This window comes from Rhincodon typus, chromosome 7 (genome assembly GCF_021869965.1).
Source record: "Rhincodon typus isolate 14 chromosome 7, sRhiTyp1.1, whole genome shotgun sequence".
NCBI lineage: Eukaryota > Metazoa > Chordata > Chondrichthyes > Orectolobiformes > Rhincodontidae > Rhincodon > Rhincodon typus.
In genome coordinates, this window is record NC_063338.1 from 71,746,945 (window position 1) to 71,774,361 (window position 27,417).

A 27,417-nucleotide genomic window follows, 5' to 3' on the forward strand; every position below is an offset into this window, starting at 1 on the left:
CACTATTCTTCTGAAATGTTACTGCATAAATATTATGGTTCTGCTCAGTTGCTGGTGAAGGCAATGGTGCAAGAACCTGTCTGATGAGTCACACTGTTGTGAGCTGCTTTATGATTTCTCCTTCTTCTTCTGGCAAGTGCTGCTGTTTTGATTACTCGTGTACATGCCATATAATAAGACCTTTGATACATACTTACATCAATCGGACTTTCCATAAGAACATAAGAAAACCACAAATAGGAGCATGCAATTGGGAGAGAGTGGGTGGATGTGGAACAAGTCAGCATCATTGAGAATCTCTGGAATCTGAACTAGGGAAAGGGAAAGAGTACCTCAATTGCTCATTTCAGGAGACAGTCACATCCCCTAAGTTAATGACAATGAAGTTAGTCCATTGTCAGGTACAAAGAGTGCGACTGTAAGTAAAGACCGGTATTGGGATCCAGAATTTAGCTTTGGAGGAGTCTCAGCCAGTTCCCTTATCTAATAGGTCCAAGGTTCCTCCTCCTCATGTGGATGAGGCCACAAACTGCAAAGATGATAAGCAAACTTGCCAAAGCAGTACAATACAGAGTTCCAGAAACAGAAGTTGCTGGAAAAGGTCAGCAGGGCTGGCAGCGTCTGTGAAGAAAAAAATCAGAGTTAACGTTTCAGGTCCAGTGACCCTTCCTCAGAACTGGAGTCCCATTCAGTTGAGGACATTAGAGATATACAGACTTAATAGGGGATAGCTAGGATAAAATATCCTGTTTCTGTAACAAAAACAGAGTGGCCCATGTGTCATGTAGTCTGTTTGATGCCAAGGCTTAGGACATCTCTGCTGGGCTGAAGAGGAACTTGGAATGGGAGAGAAAGGATCCAATTATTGTGGCCTGACATAGGTAAGACTAGGAAAGAGGAACTGCTAAGGCATTATCAGCAACTTGGGGCTAAATTAGAAAGCAGAACTATAAAGGAAATAATCTTGGGACTACTACTCAGGTGTTCTTTGAGGACATGTGGGCAACACATTGACGTATTGGTTAGCACTGCTGCCTCACAGCGCCAGGGACCCTGATTCAATCCCAACCTTGGGTAACTGCCTGCATGGAATTTGTACATTCTCTCTGCATCTGAATGAGCTTCTGCCAGGTGCCTTGGTTTCCTCCCACTGTCCAGAGATGTGCGAGTTAGGTGGATTAGCCATGGGAAATGTGGGGTAAACGGGGATGTGGGTCTGGGTGGGATGCTCTTTGGCGATTAGGTGCAGACTCAATAGGTTGAATGACCTTTATCTGCACTGTAGGGATTCTATGATTCCAGTGACATAACAACTCGAATTTGTAGTGTATTGGGATTTCCAGGAGGCATTTGACAAGGTGTCTCATAAAAGGTTCCTGCATAAAGATAGAAACTGACAATGTTGGGAATAATGTATTAGCATGGATTGAGAATAGGTTAACACAGAGAAGACAGATTTGCGATTAATTGGTCTTTTCCAAGTTGGAAAAGCACAACAAGTGCGGTGTCTCTAGGATAAGTCCTAGGGCTTCACTGACTAAGAAGAGCAGAGCGTAAGGTATCCAAAATGATGAGACAAAAACAGGTGTTGTATGAGGACATAAGGAATCTGCAAAGGGAATACAGAATTTATGGGCAGTTGTGGAGTTTAATTTAGGATAATGTGATTTACAATGAATGCTGACAAATGTTTGGAGATGAGATAGTAAGAACTGCCAATGCCGGGGTCGGAGATAACACAGTGTGGAGCTGGAGGAACACAGCAAGCCAGGCAGCATCAGAGGAGCAGGAAAGTTGACGTTTCGTGTCGGGACCCTCCGAAGGAGGATCCCGACTCAAAACATCAACTTTCCTGCTCCTGTGATTCTGCCTGGCCTGCTGGGCTCCTCCAGCTCCACGCTGTGCTATGTTTGGAGATGAGCCACCTGCCTCCAGTCAGCTGTAGACAAAGAAAAACCTCAAAATCCATTATGTTAAAATGGAAGGGTCACCAGCCCCAAAACATTAACTCCGGTTTCTCTTAACAGATGCTGCCAGGCCTGCTGAGCTTTCCCAGTAACTTCTGTTTTACACATCTGCAGTTCTTCAGGTTTTTATGCTGGAATGGGTGCTAAAGCTTTTAAAGTTATCTATTCACTTCACATTGGAAATTCTAACGAGGGAGGTAAAGCAACATTGTTAGCTCAACAGCCTTCCAATTAGTCCATCAAGAAGGGCCCTCAGCACCTATCTTTGTGACATGACTAAAATCTGAACTTGCTGAATTGCTTATGTATATGTTTCTAGGATTCTGAGTCAGTTGCTATTTGATGGACAGGGGGAGAGCTCAAATCGTCATTAAGTTGGCAAATTGTCTTGAACTTTCCATTTCTCTCCAAGTTGCTGGCTGGAAAAATATCTACGAGTTGCCCACAAGAAAGAAAACTACTGGGCTCAGCCCGCAGAGAAGACTATCATTGAACACTGACATCCAGAAAACTGTAACACTTGTGAATGGATTTTCAGTACTGGATTTATCAAAACTTGATATTTATAACCTATCTCCTATCCTAGTGAAGGAATGAGGCTCTGAAAGCTTGTGTTTTAAAATAAACCTGTTGGACTATAACCTGGTGTCATGTGATTTCTGACTTTCTCCATCCTATTCCAACACCAACACCTCCACATCCTTAACCTCATGAGTGCTGTGTGTTTGGATGAAGTTATGAAGAAATTGCCCTTTTGAATGCTTTGTGAACAAACCTTATAATTGACTTATTTTAAAGGATTTTCTTGTAGATTTATTTCAAAAATTGGAATCCAAAAACTAGGAAATAGGATCACCCTTCATCTAGGTATGAGACTGGAGTAAAATGGAAATGAGTAAATCAAGTAGTGCATTGGAGTCTTGGGCTGAAAATTCGGTAAAGTGATCATAATTTAACTCTACCTTTTCCATCTTTGACAATAGGTTAAATGACTGGATGCAAATATGGCAGATGAAGCAATACCAAGGAACAGGAGATAAATAGAATATTTTTTACATGGAGAGGGATTGCAGAACTCTATAGTACAGACAGATCAGGTTGTCCTAGTACATGAATCACAAAATACAGATGGTGAGGAAGGCAAATGAAATATAGATCACTGCAAAGGAAATGTAATATAAAATAGGGAAGTTTTTGCTATAGTTGTAAAGAATTAAGTGAGACCATATCTGGACTGCAATATATAGAGTGGTCACCTTACTTAAGATCAGAAGTCACACAATGACAGGTTATACTCAAACTTCACACGATGAAGGAGCAGGGCACCAAAAGCCTGTAATTTCACATAAACCTGTTGGACTATAACCTGGTGTTGCCATCATAATTAAGGATATCTTAAAATATAATTGGCAATGGTAGTTTTTCACTGACTCTGAGGTCGGGCTCTAGTGGCTCAATGGTAGTGTCCTTTGGACAAGAATTGTTCACTGCAAACTACCCAGCCTTCAGGGCAACATCGATCAAAAGACTATATAACCCTTTCATGGCAACCTCTGCAAGACATGTCAGATCATTGACATGGATACTACATCACATGTGGGAACACCACCCACCACATGCACAGCTGACACTCATGTGACTCAGCCACCATTTTCTATCTCATACGCTGCAGGCAAGAATGCCCCGAGGTATGGTATATTGGCGAAACCATGTAGATGCTGTGACAATGGATGAATGGACATCACGCAACAATCGCCAGACAAGGATGTTCCCTCCCAGTGGAGGAACACTTTAGCAGCCAAGGACATTCAGCCTTAGATCTTCAGGTAAACGTCCTCCAAGGTGGACATCAGGATCCACAACAATGCAGAGTCACTGAGCAGAGGCTGATTGCCAAGTTTGGTACCCATGAGGATGGCCTCAACTGGGATCTTGGGTTCATGTCACACTACAGGTGACCTCACCATACTTTACACACACACACAAACATGTATAGATATATGGGGTGAATTTGCATTTGCGGATATGTAATTGCAGATACATTCTATTTTGTTCAAAAAGTGCACAATTTGCAGACAGTCAGTGTAACATTTTATAAATTCTTACTTCAGCAATACAACCAGTCTGACTCCAAGTTGATACACAGCCAGATTCTAAACACACCTAGAATGCATTGTCTGACCTGAGGTGTCATCTCTGGTATACTGATAAAACATTTAGTTATCTCGGGGCAATGACTTGAAATAAATTCTTGGATTTACATATTAATCCTTTCTAATTGATTAAAGATTTGACAGCCATATTAGGTTTGTTTAATACATTCACATCAGTTCTATGACCCTTTGATCATTTGCTTCCACATTCTGTGTCTGATACCACCTCTCTCATTGAGACCTGAAGAAGGAGCAAGACTCCAAAAGCTTGTTTCTTCAAATAACCTGGTGTTGTGTGATTTTTGACTTTGGGAAGGTGGTATGGGTACAAATCCCACCTACTCCAAAGTATCTCAAAACCTATCTGCAACTGCATTGGGACCATGGCAGAGAAAGTTCACATTTCTGATTCCTGAGCTGAAAAAAGTTTGGTTTGGAATTATGTTCGGCATGGATTGGTTGGGCTGAAGGGTCTATTTCCATGATGTATGACTCTATTACTCTATTAAAAGCTTGTCTGATGAGAATTGATTGGGCCTCCAGTTAATAGAATGAGAGGTGAAACAATAAGATGGGACTCGAGAAGGTGAATACTGAATGCATGTTTTCCCTTCTGGGTGTGCTAGAACTGGGAAACAACATTTTAAAATTATGGACCTCCTATTTAAGACAGAGATGAGGAGCGTTTTCTTTTCTCTCAGATGTTTATTATTGTCTGGAATTCTTACTCAGAAACAGGCTGACTGAATATTTTTGAGTTTCTGAGTTTCCTGTCTCATAAGAGTGTCAAAGGTTCAAACAGAAAAGAAGACACCACAATCAGATCTGCCATGATCTTTTTGAATGTTGGAGCAGGCAGAATGGGACCAATTAGCCTAATTCTTCTCCTAATTCTTATGTTAATTTGCGCTTAACATTTTTAGTTACCTCATGCTTCTTTTTAATGGACATTTGCAGAATAGTTTATTCCTCCACATCCCGCACTGTCAGTCCTCCATTGTCAAATCTTGTTGGTGAATGCACTGAGCTGTTAATAAAATATTCAGCCATCCAATCTAGGCCCTCAACTCATGACTGTGCTCAGTTTTTGGGACTATTTGGCATCCTACAGAGACAACACTTCAACTGATGTCCTATCCATGTAGACCTTCAGTCAGTTTTTCTTCCATGGCGGGCTTCAAGCATGAGCAGAATCTTATTTTTAGACAATAGTTTCATACACATGAGCAGAGCAGGCTTTGCTCAAACACAGATACACATTTAACGCACTTCGCACTAGAGATCATGAGCTAGTAATTCGAAAAGAGAAACTCAGTTTGATTTTTTTTTTCTTCAAATTTATTGGACAATGAATTGGGAGTTGAGGATAACACTTCTCCTCACCACACCCCACCCCAAATTGCCAATCAGACTCAAAAGCCGACCAACAACTCATGAGTAAAGAGCTTTCTTGGATTGGATGACTGAATAAACTGTTAACAACTCAGTGTATTCACAAACAAGAACTGCCAAAAAATGCTGATTGCAGCTCTTTGAAATAAGCTTAACACCCAGTCATGACAATGGGCCAAGACACAAACAATGGTCAAACATCCCCATGAACACAGTGACTTCAAAACCATTGCTATTGCTACAAAAGCCTTCTGCGACCACTGACAGCAACCACCAAACAGTACCACCATTCTCTCTTCCTTGGATCACTATCTTACACAAAATTTACACTTCCCTAATGTGATTATGCAATATTCCCAGCCACTGCCTCACCTTTTAACAACATGAAATTGTGGTTATAATCTGTAATAATATTTGTGTGCTGTCTAAAAGTAATGCAAATGAGGCACATGCATTCTATTACAAACACAAAGAATGCTGAAGAAGCTCAGCAGGTCTGCCAGTATCTGTTACAGTTTGAGTCTCAGCATGGCTCTTCTTCAGAACATGGATTCTGTTGGAGATCTCTCGTGGCTTTCCTTACAACTAAACTAATGCTTACAGTTGAGTAATCTCCAAACACAGCCTCTGCCTCACATGCTACAGTACAGACAGCCTTTAGCCATGTGACAATATCTGGATACTTGGCTCATTTGCATGTTAATCCCTTTAAGAGACATCACTCTAAATGTAACAAAAAGTGCTCTTCAGTAATGCTGTGGAACACAATTCAGAAAGATCATGATCACTTGTTTAACATAAGATTTACATTTTTTGTAAATCTAGAAACTTTAGAGCCCTTACAATCGCAGGAGGTGTTAATTTTACATCAAAGCATATTCTTTGAACAAATTCACATGAGTTGACATGCTTGATGTTACCCTGTATTTTTTTCCACAAGCTGAGCTAATCCCTCAAAAACTCAATTCTTTGGTCTTAAGTCCTACTTTTAGCCACAAAACTTGCTTGTTGAAAGATGAGACTTTTTCTGTCCCATTATTTCTCTCCCTGTGAGGGTCAGAAAGAGTGAATTTGGTCCATAGCAACTGTATAAAATTGGCTTAAATCAAATCGACAGAGCTTTTTTCACCACACCCAATCTTCTTTCCACAGCAACTCCAAGAACAATAGATCAATCTTTTCCTGTAGACCTGTTTTCAGGTCTTACTGTCATTTTTGCTTGGTTTGAAATTAAAAATCTTGGCAATATTTTCTAGGTCAATGGAAAATAAGAACTGGTGTGCTGAAATATTGGCTGCTGTTTTGTTCTGAGCCCAGTTTGCACTCTGGCGAGAAGATCAGATCCACAACCCCTTCCAATCAGATTCTGCAACTATCTAATTTTTATTCTCCATAGTAGGTGCAAACAAATGTGGGTTGTTTGATCCACAGAAAAGCAAGATGTACGTGATAAGCGTTCAGACAACAGACAAAAAAAAAACATTGTTGGAGCAGAAAGGCATAATGCATACATAAATAAGCCTCTGCAGAGGAGGAACAGTGAGAATAATTGTCATAAGCTAAAAAGGAGCACATCCAGTGAAACAATCATGAGACAAAGAATATTTTCAAGTAAGGAACCTTTATCGTTTGCATATTTAGATTATAGTTAATCATAGTTTTAATATAATAGAATATTTTGTCCATAATTGATCTTTTCATAGCTAAAGGAGTAGGATTTCAACATGAACTATGAAGTTTTGTTTATTTTCTGGAAGGGGTCACTGCATTATACAGCCACACAATGGTGCCATTTTTAATTTGAAACAATTTTTAGAAGCTCATCTGAGTGAGGACAAGTCAAAAATGAAAAGAAAAAGCACTTGCACTTTGTGTTTCTACAGAAAATATATTGCTGCTCATTCGTAAATGACTGCTCAGACACTCCTGCAAGGTGTCACATATATCACAGTAAACCCCATGAGAGATTTCTTACTCTGTATCTACTGTGTTATTTTGCATTTTAATAGGATTTATAAATCATGATGGATTAATGTTACTTTGATTCTTTTGTTCAGCTGTCCTGTCTAAGCTTCAAGAAATAATTAAGAGCTAGATTTACAAAATAACATCAATCTTACCCTTACTTCTTTTTTTAATTTAAGATTTGTCCAATTAAAAGAATTAATTAGCTTGTTTTAGCACCCTACATGTACAGTACCTTGTAGTTGTTGTTGCTGCTGAGCATCGTAGATCCTCAGTCCAAATAATGGTGGCCTTTCTTTTCGAAGTAATGAAACATTCCTTGATGTTAAATCCAATTGAAAAATTGTTCCATTTGTATACTCAGTCCAGAAAATTAATTTTCCATAATGTGACAATCCAAAAGGGTGATTCACTTCTTTGCCACCATATACTATCTGTAATATGTGTAAAAGCATTAAAAACAAATAACATTAAACTTGATAGAAAAAGAAAATACATCCAAAACTCAGTGGATAAAGTGTTTTAAATACATTTTGCAAAATTGATTATTGGTGTTCCTAATGTTTTGTCTGAAATACCTATGGTCGTCTGATTATTTAATATAATCCAGCATTGATTGTAATATTCTCTTGAACATATATGACAAATTCAGGACAGAAATTAGGCTGCTTAACTATGGGTGCAATGCAGAGAGCGATTGTGAAGCAGGGTGCAGAGTTCAGTCTGTGTGCTTGAATTTTAGAAAAAGTGCTGAAGCCTGAGGCACCTCTGGAATTGGGCTTTGGGCATCATTTCCAACAGATAACAAACTGTGGAGAACAGGGCAGCTCATGAACGAAGGCACTTTGATGTTTGCGCCTCATCCACAGTTACAGAAAGGTGGGTGATTTCAGTTGGAGGGTGGGTGACTAATGGTTAGGGTAGGTGAAAGCATCAGTGATGGAGGAGGGGCAATCAGTGATTGAGGGTGTGGAAGTAGGGGGTGGCTGTGGTTGACACCTTTTTTTAAATGTGAGAGTCATTAAAAATTCTGCTACTAATTTGATGAAACATACCTCCTTGATGTCATCCTACAAGATGACATTTAAGACCTGCATGTTCATCACAAAATTAGATGTGGCTTTCCTGAGTATATCTACTGGCAGTGGTGCGAGCTAATCTGCAGGGTTTGTTAGTTCAGTTGGTTGGATGGCTGGTTAGTGATTCGCAATACCATGATTTCAACTCCTATCCCAGCTGAGATCAATATTGTACCTCACTTGAAGCGAGGTGACACTCTAGATAAACACACCATCAGTGGTCACTATCTAATGAGGAAAGTGGGCTATGGTAACTTTCATTTATAGATTGGAGTTAACATAAGTGAAGGAAATAATGACTGCTTCAGCTTTCTGCACTGCACACTGTGTTTTTCAGCATTATGAATGTGTTTGGTGGTACACTTCCAGCATGTAATGAGTTACTGCCCAATACACTGGAGGGTGGATTGGCCTTTTAGCATCCAAATAAAGGGCACTGCGTAGTTAAATTGCTAGGCAATGGTGTTTATAGTTAACGAGCCTCTTTTCTGTTCATTTGATTTAGTTTGTGCAGAATTCCATGAAAATAACTGTTGAACAAGTGAGTTCCTATCACTTGTTTAATTTTAGGGGACAGATTTTGATTTTTTGTTTGAAGTTTTGTTCTCTTAATTGTAATTTTTTTTAAAATTTGGGTCTTAGTGCCATGAATTACATATATGTTTTCAATGGTACAAAAAAAGTACACTCACCATTCTATCTGTGCCATTTAAAAAAATCCTTTCAATGTGATCATAGTACGCATCACACCAATACAGTATTCCATTGATGTAGTCTAGGGTTAAACCATTAGGCCATAGCATCATTGTTGTCACAAACAACTGTCGATTGGAACCATCCATCCACGCTTTCTCAATTCTTCCTGTCATGTTGTCTATTTCTTCCTCTTCCCAATCTGTCCAGTACATCCATCTGCATACAAAGCAGTAACACACATTACATTTTCATTGTGAAAAATACAATAAGTTATATTTGATAAAATCTCTGTGCTGTGCTGTCTGAAATCTTTGACTAACAGTTCTTTTACCACATATCCAGAAAGGAATAGAGTTATGATTATCAGCGTATGTGATATAAAGTCACAGTTATAACTTGCACATTATCTGAAATACTAAGTTGTACAAGACACAGATGATACAGCATATTACATTTAAAATAATATACAGAAAGAGCAAAGGTACATTATAGTGATACCCCAAAGAATATTCCTAAATTTAAAAATAACTAATCTTACACATGTTCAAGTTTGTTCTTTCTTTGGTGTCTACTATCAAAAAATTGCTTAGGCTAAGTATAGGTTGTTGAGTCTAGTAAACATACAAATATAGGTATATTCATTTTGATTTAACAAATATTTTAGGTTAATGAATGAAACCTTTAGCTATTAATAAAAGAGGTTTCCTGAAAATTATATTCTTTGACTATTGAAATCTAACGGTCAAAAATGCTACAGTTTAAGTTTAACAATTATATCCTGTGAATTTTATGTTAGATCTATAAATGATATGTTTTCTTTACACTTAAATAGTCAACATTTTTGACTGAGTTAAAGACTGTATGGTCCCAAAAAATGTGACTAAGCTGAATGATGATAAAACATGCTGAAGCATGCTAAATAAAGTCAGCTTAAAATTTTCTCAATGCAGCTGGGATCAGTATCTGGCATGACAGTATAGATCTCTCCTTATATGCATCACGCGCATGAATCAAGTACTGTCTCCTGAGGGACTGTAATGGGGCTAGCAATACTGACAGCAATACTCTTGCAATCCTTTGAGAACCACTTCTCTGCTGTTGATACCGTATAATACATGTACAACCATGTACATTTATTCAATGCACATGCTTCAAACTACTATTTCAGAAGTAAAGACACAGGGTTGGATTTTCCAAAGATTGGCCAGGTAATAATGGGTCATGATACTATTGTTTACATATTACGACTTGCATAATTTGAGTTTAATTTTGTGTATTCATTTTTTCCATTTTTTCCCCCATTCCTAATAGCTCTAAAGAAGTTGCTTGCTGATGAACCACTGTCTTTAATTGCTGCAGCCCTTGAAATATAGAAATTCCCTCAGTAATTAGAGATGTATTAGTGTCCAAATCTCAGAAAAATAAGATATCTTCAAAACACTTGGATGACATCATGACCATGCTCCAGTGTAAAAATTCTCTATCTTACTTTCTGTGCCTTCACTTGGTATTCAACCTGCCAGTCAGTTAGGTAATCAATTACTTGTGCAAAATGATAGTAATATCATTTTTAAAACTTCATTCGGGGATAAGGGCATCACTGGTATTTATTGCCCATCCCGGAGGGAAGTTAAGAGTCAACTACATTGCTTAGGGTCTGGAGTCACATGTAGGCCATATGAGACAATGGTTTCATTGTCATCATTAGACTCTTGATTCCAGATTTTTATTGAAATCAAATGCCTCCATGGTGGGATTTGAACCCTTGTCCCCATAATATTTCCTGGGTCTCTGGATTAACAATCCAGCAATATTATCACTCGGCCATCACCTCCCCTCTTGAGCATATAACGGATTGTGTACATATTGTAGACATCTTGTGAGACAATATGGTGTGCATAACGTCACCAGATGTATGGAGTACCACTGGCTACAAGGACATCTTCTAAACATGTTTCTTCCTGATTTGGAACTGTGAGACAATATGGTGTGCGTAGTTAGTTGTTAATAAATTTTCAGATATCTGACTCAATACAACCCAACTCCCTGTATTATATATTATGTAGGCTAGCATATAGAAAACAATAAAGCACATTAGGTAGGAAGAAAATTCCAGGATTTTAATGCAGGGTCAATGAAGGAACAGCAGTACAGTTCCAAATCAGGAAGAAATATGTTTTGGAGATGTCCTTGCAGCTGGTGGTACTCCATACATCTGGTGAATTATCCTTCAAGATTTTGTTGATGACATTGTGGTGATGAGAGCACCAGTCTTTATCAATTAGGTAAGAGCTTTACTGAGGCCCTGCTCAAATGTATCAGATAGAATCTCTAGAGTCAAGCACGAAATTCTTCAGAACACTACGTGAGTAGATGTTGTGATTGGAAATCTGTTCATTTTTTAAAATTCATTCACGGGATGAGGGCGTCACTGGCTAGGCAGCATTTATTGCCCATCCCTAATTGCTAAGAGGGCAGTTAAGAGTCAACCACATTGCTGTGTGTCTGGAGTCACATGTGAGCCAGACCAGGTAAGGGTGGCAGATTCCTTCCCTAAAGAACATTTGTGAACCAGATGGGTTTTTCCAACAATCAACAATGGATTCACGGTCATCATCAGACTCTTAATTCCAGATATTTATTAAATTCAAATTCCACCATCTGCCATGGCAGGATTTGAACCCAGGTCCCCAGAACATTATCTGAGTCTCTGAATTAACAGTCCAGTGATAATGCCATTAAGCCATCACCTCCCCCATCATAATCCACCTTGTTAAAAAAATTGGTGTGATTTAAAGAAAAAGAACAGAAACCAGGCCCCATTGAGTTCTGCTCAATTTTCCAGTCTCAGTTGAACCTCGACCCAGACTGCAACTCCAGGTATACCATTCCAAAGAGTTTCATATATTACAACTTCTAAGCATTTTCTTAGACAGTTTTGTCAGATTGTTTCCCTCTCTCCTGGGGAAATGCAAATAGATTTACAATGGCTGTGTGCTGTGGGTCCACATGTTAATCTATTTCTCAAATTTTCTTGGAAGAAAAGCTAACCCAGATAGCAACAAAAATAAATTCTAACTTGCCATTGAACCTATTCAATGTAGAGGAGCAGATAAAATCACGGAGATGCTTATGACAGACCAGTTAAGGTGTTTTGAGTTTGTTGATAATTAAAGACATTGCTACATTTTTTATAACAGAGCTAACATCTTTAAATCAGGCATTGGTTTCTGGGACATAAAAATAAGTAACTGGTGCAGGAAGCAGCAGGCACACCCACTTGGTAGTGACTTTTGTGCTACTCAAACTATATTAATAGATATACACTGAAACCAGATATGCAACCTGTCTCATATACATTAATGTGTTACATATCAAGGCAGGAAGACATTATGAAATGAAGCTGAAGAATTTTCTATGGAAGTACATTAATCATTAGTAGTTGAAAAAGTCCATTTTATGATTTACAATACCTATATCTCACATTGCTGAAATATCATTTAATTTTTTCTTCAAACTAGATCCTCATAAACTTGAGTTTGTTTGCTTTTTTTAATGGAACAAGTGACTATAAAGGCCATGATTGGAAATTTTTTGGCACAGTATTTTTTTTTGGTTAAAAATCAGTGAAAAGCAGGTATTGTTATATCTAATATATACTGACAAGTGGAATTTGTTTACTTAGCTGACATACTCATGGGACAACTTGAGAAGAAATTGATTTTATTTTGTAACTCATCCATCTTAAATTTTCTGTTCTGATGAAATGCTGAGAGAAGACATTTTGCTTAATGGATACCCTAAACAGTAAAGAATTATGACATCTGATTAAAATTAATGAGGACTCAAACTTTACCTTAAGATTACTTTCATCAGTTCCTAAACAACATTGGTTTCTGTCCTGCTGTTTTTTTTTCTTGGAAAAGTAAACAATGCAGATATATTTGTTGATATGCAAAGTAATTTTACAATGGGTATTTTGATTGACATCTAATTCTGCAGTCCACACATCAGACAGAAGCAACATGAATCTCGAGTACGAAGTGTACATCATTATTAGCATTCCGTGGGCCAACAATGCACCTTTGTCATCTGCAAAATAGACTCACAGTTCTTGGGATTTTGTTGATTTTAACACAGGTGTTCAATTCAATGTTGCTGTTTTGGTAAATAGGTGATTATTATAAAACTTTAAAATATTTACAGATTTTAAAAAAAAGTCAAACGTGATTATTCTATTCAATTATGTGGCTTGTGTAGTGACACAAGATCAACACCCTTGAAATGAATATCAACAGATTTTATTCAACTAAGAAGATAGAAAGAGAGGACATCTTGTTTGAAACTTGACAGATTTAGGCTCCAGTTCCAGGTGATTAGATATCACGGCAACATAACTCATTTTCCATATGCTCAGCCACTATACCCAGTCTAAAGGTATAAAACCCCTTTGCTTTGCAACTTGGTGTAATTTGGTGGTTTATTCTATGTAAAAATTATAAGCACCTAAAAGGGTAATTAGAGACATGAAGTCATCGAGATGTACAGCGGAGAAACAGAGCCTTTGGTCCAATTCATCCACGCTGATCAGATAAATCGAGTCCCATTTGCCAGCATTTGGCCCATATCCCTCTAAACCCTTCATCTTCATATACCCATCCAGATGCCTTTTAAATGTTGTAATTGTACCAGCCTGTACCACTTCCTCTGGCAGCTTATTCCATACACATGCCACTCTCTACGTGAAAAAAGTTGCTCCTTAGGTCCAATTTAAATCTTTCCCATCTCACCTTAAACCTATGCTCTCTAGTTTTGGACTCCCCCACCCCAGGGAAAAGAGCTTGTTCATTGACCCTATACATGCCCCTCATGATTTTATAAACCTCTATAAGGTCAGTCCTCAGCCTCTGACACTCCTGGGAAATTAACCCCAACCTAGTCAAACTCTCCCGATAGCTCAAACCCCCCACCCCTCGCAACATTCTTGTATATATATTCTAAACCCTCTCAAGTTTCACAACATCCTTCCTAAAGTAGGGAGACCAGAACTGCACACAATATTCCAAAAGTGGCTTAACCAACATCCTGTACAGCCTCAACATGACCTCCAACTCCTCTAGTCAATGCACTAACCAATAAGGACTATCCTATTTACCTGTGATTCCACTTTCAAGGAACTATGAATCTGTGCTCCAAGGTCCCTTTGTTCAGCAACATTCCCCAGGACCTTACCATTAAGTGTATAAGTCCTGTCCTGATTTGCCTTTCCAAAATGCAGCACCTCACACTTATCTAAATTAAACTCAATCTGCCACTCCTCACCTATTGGCCCATCTGATGAAGATCCTATTGTACTCTGAGGTAATATTTTTTGCAGTCCACTACACCTCCAATTTTGGTGTCATCTGCAAACTTACTAATCATACCTATGCTAAACTAACCATACCCATTCTAAAAACCATTACAGGAAAGGATACAAATCAAAAAATATAATCTGATTAAAATATCCAAGCCTTAGGCATAGATACATCAAGAGGAAGATAATCTACACCACTGCCCAGACTCTGCATTTCTTTGGACTTGTTACTGCAAAGTGATGAATAAAGTGAAGAAGATGCGGCAAAAAAAATATTTGAGAAATGCAAGGTGAACAAATGAGATTCCAGAAACTTTACATCAGCTGGTTTTTTATTAAAAAAAAGAAAACTGAATACAGGTGGAAAGAGAAACAATTTCTATTTTAAAAAAGCTATGACACATCAACTTCCTATTTCATGATTAAGAGCTTTAAACCACATCAAATGTTTTGCTCTCAAAAGGAATTACAGACACAGAGATGAATGAGTAAACATTTGTTGGTAGAAACATGGACTGTGCATATAATTCAGACTTACAGATTCAGTAAAGATGGCAGCATTTTATTTCCTTTACTTTGGACTGGTCTAAAATGGTAGATTCTGATTTAAACATAAGAACATAAGAACGAGGAGCAGGAGTAGGCCGTCCAGCCCTTCGAGCCTGCTCCGCCATTCAATAAGATCATGGCTGATCTTTTCATGGACTGAGATCCACTTACCCGCGTTCTCACCGTATCCCTTAATTCCTTTATTGTTCAAAGAAATATCTAGCTTATCTTTAAAAACGTAAAAAAGTCTCCAGTAATGGTACCTGTATTCAATTCACCTATCACTGAAAATGCCCCTTTGAAGGCAGAATAAAATCCTTTTAAAAACAGTGACCCAGGAATAAGTGGATAAGATTTAAGATACCAATGATATGGGGAGGCAATGGCCGAGTGGTTTTATTGCTACACTATTAATCCAGAAAATCAGCAAATGTTCCAGGAACATAGGTTCAAATCCTGCCACGGCAGATAGTGGAATTTGAATTCAATGAAAATCTGGAATCAAGGGTCTTTTGATGGCCATGAAATCATTGTCAATTGTCAGGAAAAACCCATTTGGTTCACTAATGTCATTTAGGGAAGGAGATCTACCATCCTTACCAAGTGCTGTCTCCAAATGACTCCAGACCCACAGCAATGTGGTTGACTCTTAACTGCCCTCTAGGCAATTAAAGATGGGCAATAAATGCTGGTTTAGCCAGAGATGTGCATCACTGAGCAAACAAACTCAACAGTTCACAACTAAAGGAATTGAAGGAAACTAAAATAAAGAACTTATCACAACCAAGTCCCCTGGCCCTGATTGACTTCATCCTAACATCTTAAATAAATGTTGCTTATCTGGCAGTGGATGTGTTGCTGTGAATTTTGAAATATTTCTGGATTTTGGAAAATTTCCAATGGATAGAAACAAATGTAATCCCTCTCTTCAAAAGGGGAGGGATGCAGAGAACAGAAATCTGTCGGTCAGTAGCTCTATTGTAGAGAAGATGCTGGAATCAATCACTGATGATGTTATAGTTGGACAAAACTTTAGGTAATTAGAAAGAGTCAGCCTGGTTTTGACAAAGAGAAACCATGCTTTTGAAGGAGTGAAATGTGCTGTGGATAAAGAGGCATCTGTTCAGTTTTACTTTGGTCAATTTATTTTTCTCAGCAATTTCTGAAATGATTTAAAGAATGCGTCCATGTTCTGTGGGCCTGTATGGAATATCCTTTATCGACATGTGTACTCCATAATACAGTGAAAAGCTTTTACAATATCTGCCTCTTACGGTGCCATCTTAGGTACAAGTACCTAGTTACAAATCTTGCATACAAAAGAGGAATAAAATGTAGTTGCATTACTTTATGGAGTTTAAAAAGTAATTTCGAAATATGACATCGTTAAAGGATTGACATTACAGTCAAATAAAAAATTTCAAGTAAACATTATATTGTAGCAGCTCAGCGCAGTGCCTCTGCACGTGGTTTGACCACCCACGCAAGACCCCAATCCTACAGCCATCCCCATTCCACTCCAAGCCTTCAGTCTGCTCCATACCGGCACTCAGTTGCTCCAAGGTAAGTTCCAGGACCGCCTTCACTGTACGGGTCTCCACCCAGGACTCACAGTCTGCACTGCTCCGGGACCCGGTCCCCGTGAGCTGTCATGGGGCTCACTGCCCTCGCACTACTCCAGGACTCACTCCCCGCTTGCTGCCCTCAGCGGTCCAGTGCTCACAGCCTGTGCAGTGTGCCAGGGCTCGCTACCCTCACCTGTCCAGGGCTCACAGCCTATGCACTGTGTCAGGACTCGCTCCCTGCTCGCTGCCCTCGCCTGTCCAGGGCTTACAGCCTGCGCACTGCATCAGGACTCGCTCCCTGCTCGCTGCCCTCACCTGTCCAGGGCTCACAGCCCACGCACTGTGCCAGGACTCGCTCCCCGCTTGCTGCCCTCGCCAGTTCAGGACTTGCTCCCCGCGTACTGCTTCGGGGCTTGCTACCCTCACCTGTCCAGGGCTTACAGCACAAGCACTATGCCAGGACTCAATCCCTGCTCACTGCCCTCGCCTGTTCAGGGCTTGCAGCCCAAGCACTGTGCCAGGACTCGCTCCCCATGTGCTGTGCTGGGGCTCACTCTCCGCACCTGTCACTGCTCCAGGATTTGCCTCCAGGGCATGTTGACAGTGTGCAATCTTCAGTTTACAATCTTTTAATCCTTCCTCACCTCCAGTCCCCCAATATGAACTGACACCTATTTCTCACTATTTAGAGTAGCTAATCATTGTTGCGTAATTCTTTCAGTTATTTATACTGCCTTTGCCCTGCCTGTTTGGCAATGCCACTTCTAATTTACTTGCCTATTCAATCAACTGACTTTTGTGACCTTTGTAAATTCATCAGGGACATCTTGCAGAAATGCTTTAGCAATCTCAGTGCCACTTTAGTTTTGACAGTTCAACACCTGGAGTTACCTTCTTTCCCTTTTTCACTCACCAACTCCATGCCTAATTTAACATAGTCTTTATTCCAAAATATTCTGGACAAGTCCCCAGACTTTGTCACAACTCATTGGGTTTCTGCAGAGAAAACAAAGCTCTACTATGCCCAGAGTCATCACAAATATGGAAAAAAAATAGCAAAACAATCCAAAGTCTCCAAATATCTAAATTTATACTCTGAGTATACTGAAATATCTCCCTTAAATGTCTGCAACTGCTTCTCTATTGTTCTATCCATTAGTTCAGTACTCAGTTTACTTCAGTTATTTCAGCTTTCATGTGCACTTATTTGCTCTTAAATAAGTTTAAAGTACTGGTCCTGGACTGGATCTTCTCTCTTTTAAAATGCATGTAAAATTCAATCAAATTGTGGTTGCCATTAACTGGATGTGCCTTCACTCTGTGGCCCTTAATTGAACTTGGCTCACGACACTAGACGGAGTTTAGTATATCTGGTCTCTGATGGATTCCAGAATGGGCTGCTGTAAGAAACTGAGATAGTAGGAACTGCAGATGCTAGAGAATTTGAGATAACAAGGTGTAGAGCTGGATGAACACAGCAGGCCAAGCAGCATCATAGGAGCAGGAAGGCTTCTGATGAAGGGCCTATCTGGAGAGCAATCAATGAATACCTCATCTGGGGTATTTTTGCCAATTGGATTTTTCTAGCCTACATATAGATATGCCAGAATGGGGTATATGTCAGGTTGGATGGCATGGAGATGGGCGATCAAGTGTAGTGAGATTGGTTTGGTGGCAGGGGTGGGGTGTGTAGGACAAAGTTGTTTAGTTTTTGGCTCTTTAGGAGTGGTCAGGGTAGAGGAAAATGATGACTTGAGGCTTGGCGATGTGTGGATCTGCTGGTAATAGGGGAGGGAGATGGATCCAGTGGGTGTGGGGCTTGTGTCAGCACAGGGAATGGTTGGCTTGGTTGGTGGCAGGGTCAGGGGCGGGGTGGGGGGGGGGAGGTGTGTGGGGGGGTGCAGGTCTCAGTGTAGAGTCAAGGATGAAGTTTAATAGTTACTCAGGAGTTAGAGTAGGTTTTTAAACCTCTAAACTTTCCTGTGTAACTATAAAGCTTAGTTGAGTCATCGCCATTTTAAATTCTCCCACATTAAGGAGCTTTCTTGAAGAATTCTAGATGCAGGAGAATTGCTCATCTGAATTTACAATTTCCCACACAATTCCCTCAGAATTAAGTGTGTCAGGATCTCAATATGATCCTGATATACAACTCGAGTCAACATTCTATTGCGTGCATATCTAGCCAACATGTTGAAATTCTTTAATATCACACTGATCATAATTTGAATCACTTAACCGATTTGTCCTATAACCTTGTTGAATAACTTTATTGCGCAAATCTTATTTGCCTTCATCATTATTATCTGTGTCATCAGTCACATCAGTATCATCTTTCCACAACTAAGTTCTCTTAGTATGTTGATGGCTTTTGACATAATTTACAAACAACTTTTCCAAAGAATGGATCAAATTCATTCCCTGTGTTTTTGAACCATCAAACAATGGGTTTAATTTTATGTCTGGAGATCAAAGCATCCGCGCATTTGTGAAATCAGATGTCACAACGAAAAGTCACACAACATTAAAATGCGAACATCCCACTCCACAGATATTAAAATTAGCAGCATGGGCACCAGTTTTAAAAATCTAATTAAAGGTTATTTGAAACAGATCAACAAGCCAAATAATAAGTTGCCCATGCCAGAGTATGGTAGCTGAACTGACAGTATGGTTGGTGTGAGTCACATTTTTATCAGTGTTGCAAAGGATATAAAGGCTGCAAGTGGGACAATGGCTGAATTTAGCAGAACAGTTTTTGAAGACTTTTTTTTTGCATTGCTAATTTATCTTTGCTTTTCAACCTGCATTAGGCATTTCCTTTGGGAGGTAAAGCGAAATGCTGCAAATAAAATTCGGCACTAGAGAACTTGTGCTAGAAATCACTGTCTTCTCCATTCCATTAGGGACTGCTTCCCCGCTGAGGAGGAGAGAAGGAGAAAGAGGAATGTAACTGGCTAGGGACAAATGTTTCTAGAAGTAGAGAATTTGTTCAACCAACTGCTGAGCAAGAGCTTACAGAGGGGAGACTAAAAATAAAACGGAAGACATTCAGAAGTCGGAGAATGCACTTTCCTTCCAAGATGGTGTATTTGCCAAGGTCGGCCTGCATAATCATGTCAGCAGTGCCTGGGATGCTCTGTTTCTCCAGGGACACATTCACATCAATCTGTGACAAACTAGCTAAGGTGTAGCATCAAGTTGAGTCAATGGATACTGATTTTTTTTCACCCCAGTGTCCTTCCAGGCATCAACTGGAGGCTTGCATGAGATATTGTATCCAACAGTGCAGCACTGCGTCAAGATGTTCACAGATGATCCATGAGTTTATCCTATTTAGTAAGGAGAACATCAATTAGACTGAAAGAGCCAGAGGTTTTGGGGATGTTGCCATATTTCCAAAGATCCAAGACTGCACACATGGACATGAAAATGCCTCCCATAGAGTCAGGAGCATTTGTAAACAGGAAAGGATACTAAAAAAAAAAGTGCAGGAGAAACTCAGAATCTGCAGAAAGAAAGCAGAGTCAACATTTCAAGTTCAGTGACTCTTCATCAAATCTGCACAATTGGAAAGGCACCCAAGAACACAGTTGCATAATTAATGAAGCGAAGGCCGGATGATTGCATGATAAATTTGGCTTTGAGTCATGTCAGACCGGGCCTCATGAATCTCACTCAAGAGAACACTCTTACCGAAAACAGAATAATTCTGCCCTGGGTGATTTTCTTTTGATATCAATATTTATGAAAGTAAGCCTGTGGCCAACTTAGCAACCGAGATTTTGATCAGTCTCAGACTGCAAGACTTTGATAACATCCCAAGGCTGCAATCAAAACAAAACGGAGTTGCTCTGCAGAGTTCAGGTCACATCAGACAATAATGGTGAAACTGAAATTTTAAGATGGGATCCATTCTTTAGAGAAATAGGGACAAGTCAAGGTGCCATTCAGTTAATATGTGGCACTAGGCTTTTCACTCCACTCATGAGATAAGTGGTTTTGTTTAGATCCTACCCACACCTTTCACAGACAACAAAAAGAAAAAAATAATAATCACTCCTGACATATTGCAGATCAGCATTTATTTCTTGGCTTAGAAGTAAATAGATAAAAACAGCAATGAACCTTCCCCGAGGCTAGATTTATGCCTGTCCTGGTATTTACACTTCATAAGAAGAAAATTTGGGAGATGATTTTTAAGAATTCCAGCCCTTTCAGGCACACTGCCAAGTCCAATATTTTACTGACAGCACAGGGAGAGCTGTAAAATTACAACGTTGCTACAAGTACTTTTCTTATCACTAAGATGCAATAAATTACCTTTAAATTCCAGTAGCATTAAATGCATCAAGAGGAATAGTTGTGACCAAGTAACTTTGGAAACATACAATAGTTGGCCACAAATAAAACCTCTAAACAACCACTTTCTGTGAAAGTGCTCATTGCTTTATTGAGTCAAGTAATTTGGAAATAGTACCTTTTAGGAAAACAATTAATTTTAATAAATATGGTAAAATATACCCATTTAAATTCACAGATTGACACATGCTGAAAAAAATGTTCTGGAATCAAATGGGTCATAAAGTTAAAATAACCCTCCAACACCACAGTAGGTAGATACATTACTGTGGTCATTGTTGTAGAATGGGATATGATATGCAAATACAGTGAAATCAGGCCAGCAAAGCAAACAGAAGCATGTAACTGAGACTTGAAGAGGCAGAGAATAGGAATACTGCATTAGAGCTGTTTCCGGTGTAATGTATAATGTATACATTTATGTATATAAGCAGGTTATGGTACTCCAGGCAGTGAGAAAGCCTTTTTCAAGGATAATGACAAACTAAGGATATGAGGGTCTCAAAAATGTAGCAGACCCCAAGTGTGGAAGTGTAGATGCCCAATGCCAGAAGAAACGAAGAAAGTAGAGTTTCCACGGAGGGACACAAGCAAACAGGAGTCTCTGGGAGAAGCACCATCCATAGACTTAGTTGTAACGACTTAAGGCACAGTAACCAAAGAGTTTCTTTATTCTTAAGCCTTCATGGATTATGAACATTGTTAGCAAGGCCATTTATTTCTTTCCTATCCCTAACCGTTTGTTAAAACAAATGGTTTTACTAGGCCATTTCAGAGTGCATTCAAGAGTCAATCATGTTGGTCCTGAGTCAACTGCAAGACTAATTGAGTAAAGATGACAAATTTCTTTCCTAGAAATGAACCAAATGGATTTTGTTTAATATAATTGATGGTGGTTTCATAGTTATTATTCCTGAAATATAAGCAAAATACTGCAGATGCCAGAGACCTGAATAAAAACACAAAGTGCTGGAGTACTTCAGCAGCATCTACAGAGGGAAAAACAAAGTTAATGTTTTAATTCTGATATGACACTTCTTCGGAAGCCATCATCACTTATACTAGATTTATGTTCCAGACTTTATGAATTACATTTAAGTGGGATTTCAACCAATACTCCTACAACATTTCCATTGGTATTATTGAAAATTCTCTCAAAGAAGTGGTAAGATATATAGGAATAAATTTCAGTCTTGCCATTAAGGTTGTAATGGATCATTTTAAATGATTATAAATAAATGGAACAGAGTTACGACAGGAACTATAAAGGCAGATGATCCACTCAAAGAGTTTATAATTCATTCTGCAATATTGATCCTGACCCTCTTGGATGGTTAGGTCTCATTTTTAGTTTGTGTTTAGGCAATTGATTTTTCATCATGTTTGGGAATAAGGAAGGCTTGAATTTATATATAAATTAGAAATAGAAAATATTAGAAATACTAAGCTGTTCTGTCAGCCTCTGTGGAAACAGAAACAGAGTTAATGTTTCAGGTCGATGTCCTTGCAAGCAGATGGTACCACAAACCCTGACATACTTTATTTTGTTCTGTGAAACAAGATGGTGCATGATTGTGGGCAGCAACACCTAAGTGGTGTCTGAGACTAGCAACAGGGCAAGAACTAATCAGTATGTTCAGACCTCAACTTCCTCCTCCTCCTCCTCACAGTCCACCTCCCCTCATCACACAAGACTGTCTCACAGAATGCTATGGAATTGTTGAAGGCCACTTAGCCCATTGTGTCCATCCTGGCCCGCAAATGAGCATTGTGACTGAGGCTATTTACCTTCCATTTCCCCATACTCTTGCACATTGTTTCAGCATACTCCACAATTCCATCACCTCTCTCAAACTCATTCTTTTTTGTCTGTCTTTCTCCACTGACCCTCAGGTTAAAGCATGATCAATCATCTCTCAATAATGAGAGAGCAGCCCTATGGTTCTCTGGGAATATGACAACTTTAATATCTACAATTATGCATCTACAAAATGGTCTCTGCTAAGTCATATGAGTGAAGTCAATGGCATCCTGCACTCCTCTATTCATTATGTCTGGCCTGTAAGAGACAATTAAATATATTTGGTATTTATTGTATTCAGAGCATCGGTAGAGAGTAATCTAAGAGTTTTTGGAATTGTCATTTGCTGTAATCCTGAAAGAGCCCAATGTAAATGAGCACATCGCCATGATCACTTTCAAACTCACTGGCCATGCCATCCTTCACCTGCTCTAAGGCTATGGGTGTGTCAAAAACAGATTTCAGTGAGTGCTCCTTCAGTAAAGCAGAGACATCGCTCACATAGCTGCCCAGTGAAAGTGGAAAATAGCTCACTGAAGGAACTGTTTGGGTATAGAAAATAACACTTGTGACCCTTGAAGGCATAAATCTATCTTTGGGATGGGGAGAAGGTGCTGTGATGGTTTATTGGTCAGTAGGTCCTGCAGTTCCAGCAAAGCCACAGCTCCATAGTGGGCACTGATGGGACTACAGGCAGGCCCATGAAGGATGCCCAATTGATCCTGGTACTGAGGTAAGCTGGGGGCAGAGAACAGGTGGGCTTTGCCAACACAGGGTGAAGGGGGTTTGAAGAGTGGATTTAAAAATACATGTGATTAGGAAGGAATGGGGTCATTATCTTCTGGGGAGGTGCCCCCTGATTGGCAAAGGACATCCTATAAAGGTAGTATTCTTTCCTTTCTGCCATTTCAAAAATTTGTAAAATAGAAGTTAGACCTCCAACACCTGCCAAAACCAACTGTATAATGGCATGGGCTGGGGAACATTAGGGTTAGCAGAGTTTTTACAAGCTCAGTTGACCTTTATTGATTAATGAACACATGGTGGGCCGGCTTCCAATATTAGCACTGTCCATCCTATTTGATATTGAGGTCAGCGCAGGAGTTGGTGGGAAAGTGGAACCTTGACACCCTATTTTGTATGCCCACCTGATGGAAACACACCTGACAGGGCCATGTAATATTCAGTCAAAACACAATCAAGCTTTGTGGCAACATATCTAGATATCAAATGAGACCAAAATACAATTGAGCACGCTTATTGAAAGTCTGTCACTTGCATTAAATGGAAGCAGGTGTCTCTTAATTCTTTCAGAAAAGGAAACATTATAACAACTTCAGAAATAAAATTATCAGTACATTTTCTTATTGATAATAGGAACCGGTGGTACGGTAGCTCAGTGGTTAGTGCCAGGGACCTGGGTTCAATTCCACCCTTGGACTGCTGGCTGTGTGGAGATTTCACCTTCTCCCCATGTCTGTGTGGGTGTGCTCGGGTTTCCTCCCACAGTCCAAAAATGTGCAAATGATCTTAAATTGCCCATAATGCCCAGGGATGTGAAGGTTAGGTGGATTAACCCTAGGAAATTCAGGGTTATAAGGTAGGTCTGGATGGGGCGCTCTTCAGAGGGTCAGTGTGATTCAATGGGCTGAATGGCCTGCTTCTAAATTGTAGGGATTCTATGATTGTTTGAAGTATAAGGTTCCATGATCTCTACCCTACTCTATTAAATAAATATTCCTTTGACAAAAATCAAACATAAGTTTCTGTGGAAACAAAAACAGAAATTGCTGGAAAAGCTCAGCAGATCCAGCAGTATCTGTGGAGAGAAAGCAGAGTTAACATTTGGGGTCAAGTGGCCCTTCCTCAGAACAATAAATTTCTGTGACATCAATTCAAGCATGCAGTTTATCCAACCATGAGTGAGCACATTCAGGGGAGGAGGTGGGAAATTGGTCATCCAAATATTATTTGGAAAAGTCTGAAAGCAGTATAAAGTAATTGTCCTGGTGAAAACTGCCTAAAATCAGCTATGAGGCCCTTTGGACGCAATCAGAAAATGCAAAATGGCAACTCATTTACACTCGACACAGGTAACCTGAAATTACCATGTTCACATGTAGTCTAATCTGTAATCCTGAAAGGGTCTGCTACCAAAACTACAAAGATATTTTATACAAATAATTAAAATAATGAAAACTGTTCCTCCAGCTCCACACTAAAATCTTGGATAATTCCAACTGCAGCATGCTCCCTCGTGATTGTCTTCACCCTCCTTCCAGCCATACTGTGGATCCTTGACCATAATTTAAGATGGCCAATCTTACTGGCTGTCCACTACCAACACTAGCACACACACTTCTTCTGCCACTGTGACTGACCTTTGCACTTTTCATAGAATCCCTACAGTGTGGAAACAGGCCCTTCAGCCCAACACGTCCACACTGACCCTCAGAGCATCCCACCCAGACCCTTCCCCTATTAGCCACCTAACCTACACATCCCTGAACACTATGGGCACTTTAGCATGGCCAATCCACCTACCGTGCACATCTTTGAACTGTGGGAGGAAACCGGAGCACCCGGAGGAAACCCACGCAGACACGGGGAGAATCTGCAAACTCCACACAGACAGTTGCCCCAAGGGTGGAATCGAACCCGGGTCCCTGGCGCTGTGAGGCAGCAGTGCTAACCACTGAGCCACCATGCTGTCCTAAAGAGTTTCTGGCAACTCATTTTTTAAAAAATGAGTCAGGCTAAACAAATTTCCCATTTTGGTGCCTGGAACACACACTGCACGCAAATTGTGCCCCTCTTCGTGGGTGATCCAAGTTCTAAGGTAATAAGTCAGTCCAGCTGACATCTTGCTGACTCCAGTATGTAATTTCTGCTTCTATTTGTGTAGTTGGACTGGAATTGCTTTTTAAAACCTCTATTCCATTGCATTTTGTGCCTACATAAAGAACTGTTTCAGGAAACAAATGATCTTATGGGTAACATTATATTAGACGTTAAATATTATAATTGCTCATTTGCAGATTTACAGTGAAATTACTCTAGGTCTCTGATGCCAAAAAGAATTCTTTTATTAAGCAATAACAATGTACAACCTGTATTAATGCACACCATTCCTCTATGGGATCATACATTATTTCTATATGTAAAACATATTGAGACCCGTACACAAGGCTTACTGATTTTAACATCACAAGAAGCCTCTTGAAGCTGGTTAAAAGAAAGTACTCACCCATGCATTGGATCCAGAACGATGGCTCTTGGATGTGACATTTCACCTTCTACCAAAGTCTTCCTGGTCTGAGAAGCCTTCTCTAGTCTTGCTACGCTTATAGACTTCTTGTAACTATCATCTGTCCAATACAAGTTATTCCCAATCCAGTCCACAGCGATGCCTTCAACATTATCTACACCTGAAAATTAAAATTTAAAATGGTGATGATGTTTGGGAGGTAAAATGGCATTAGGTTGACATAGCAGGGTGAGTCTGTCATATATCTCACTTGCCCTATGATCACCACTTGAGCCATGTTCAAATCAGGGATGCAGTTCCTGAGCACAAATTAGCTTTGGTGATGTTTTCATCAAAAAGTTGTTATCTCTCTGCAGTTCAAAGCTGACAATGCACACCAAGATGGCACATAACAAAGATTAGAAAACATGTATTTAGCATTGTTGAATCAGAATAGATTAATTAGCTTCCTTTATAACACAATGAAGATGGTTTCAGACATTGCAATTCTGGATGTCTAGTTTTTCTACTGTCTAACAGACAAAAAGCTAAAGGGCATTGATCAAAAATAACTGGTTTGCAATGCAGAATAATGCCAACAGCATGGGTTCAATTCCCATAATGGCTGATGGTACCATGAAGGACTCTCTTTCTCAAAATTTCCCTGCACAGGAAGCATGGTGACCCTCAGGTGAAACCACCACCAGCTGTCTCTCTCTAATGAGACAGCAGCCCTATGATCTAGCATCTTTACTACGTATATGGAAATAAGAATGAAAAATGCTGAAAACAAATGATTGGGAACATTAGATATTTTTGAAACAAGCATTTTGAAGTTATGTTTTCCAACAAATTCTTCTCTCATTCTGGTGATCTCAATCCTCTCCTTTATTTTCTCAGAAATAATAGTTGCTTCACAAATGCATTTTTTAAAATACCTTCTGAGAATAGAGATGTCATTAACAAAATCAACACTTAAGAAGGTGATGATTATTGTATAAAAAAGTTACAACCTGAAGCGGTTCAGAGAAAAAAAAAGTTACAACCTGAAGGGGTTCATTTTTTAAAATACCTTCTTAGAATAGAGATGTCATTAACAAAACCAACATTTGAGAAGGTGATGATTATTTTATAAAAAGTTACAACCTGAAGGGGTTCAAAGACATTGAGAGATAGGCTCCAACCATCAGGATATAAAGGAGTGTACCTGGCAGGAGCTAACCTGTTGTAAGATAGTTGTAAAATAACCAGTGCACTGCACCAATGTAGTGTAGTTGCCTCTGAG

At 39.5% G+C, this 27,417-nt stretch overlaps 1 protein-coding gene across 1 annotated transcript in view; it reads right to left on the minus strand.

The window, feature by feature from the left end:
- LOC109911043 (low-density lipoprotein receptor-related protein 1-like) overlaps nucleotides 1–27,417 on the minus strand; it is a 1,753,343-nt gene that overhangs the window by 830,469 nt on the left and 895,457 nt on the right. Inside the window, exons 12-14 of the mRNA XM_048599379.1 lie at nucleotides 26,133–26,313; nucleotides 9,249–9,468; nucleotides 7,713–7,911 (exon numbers count right to left, since the gene is read on the minus strand). Of these exons, the coding sequence (XP_048455336.1) occupies nucleotides 7,713–7,911; nucleotides 9,249–9,468; nucleotides 26,133–26,313 (600 nt within the window). The remainder of the gene's footprint in view (nucleotides 1–7,712; nucleotides 7,912–9,248; nucleotides 9,469–26,132; nucleotides 26,314–27,417) is intronic.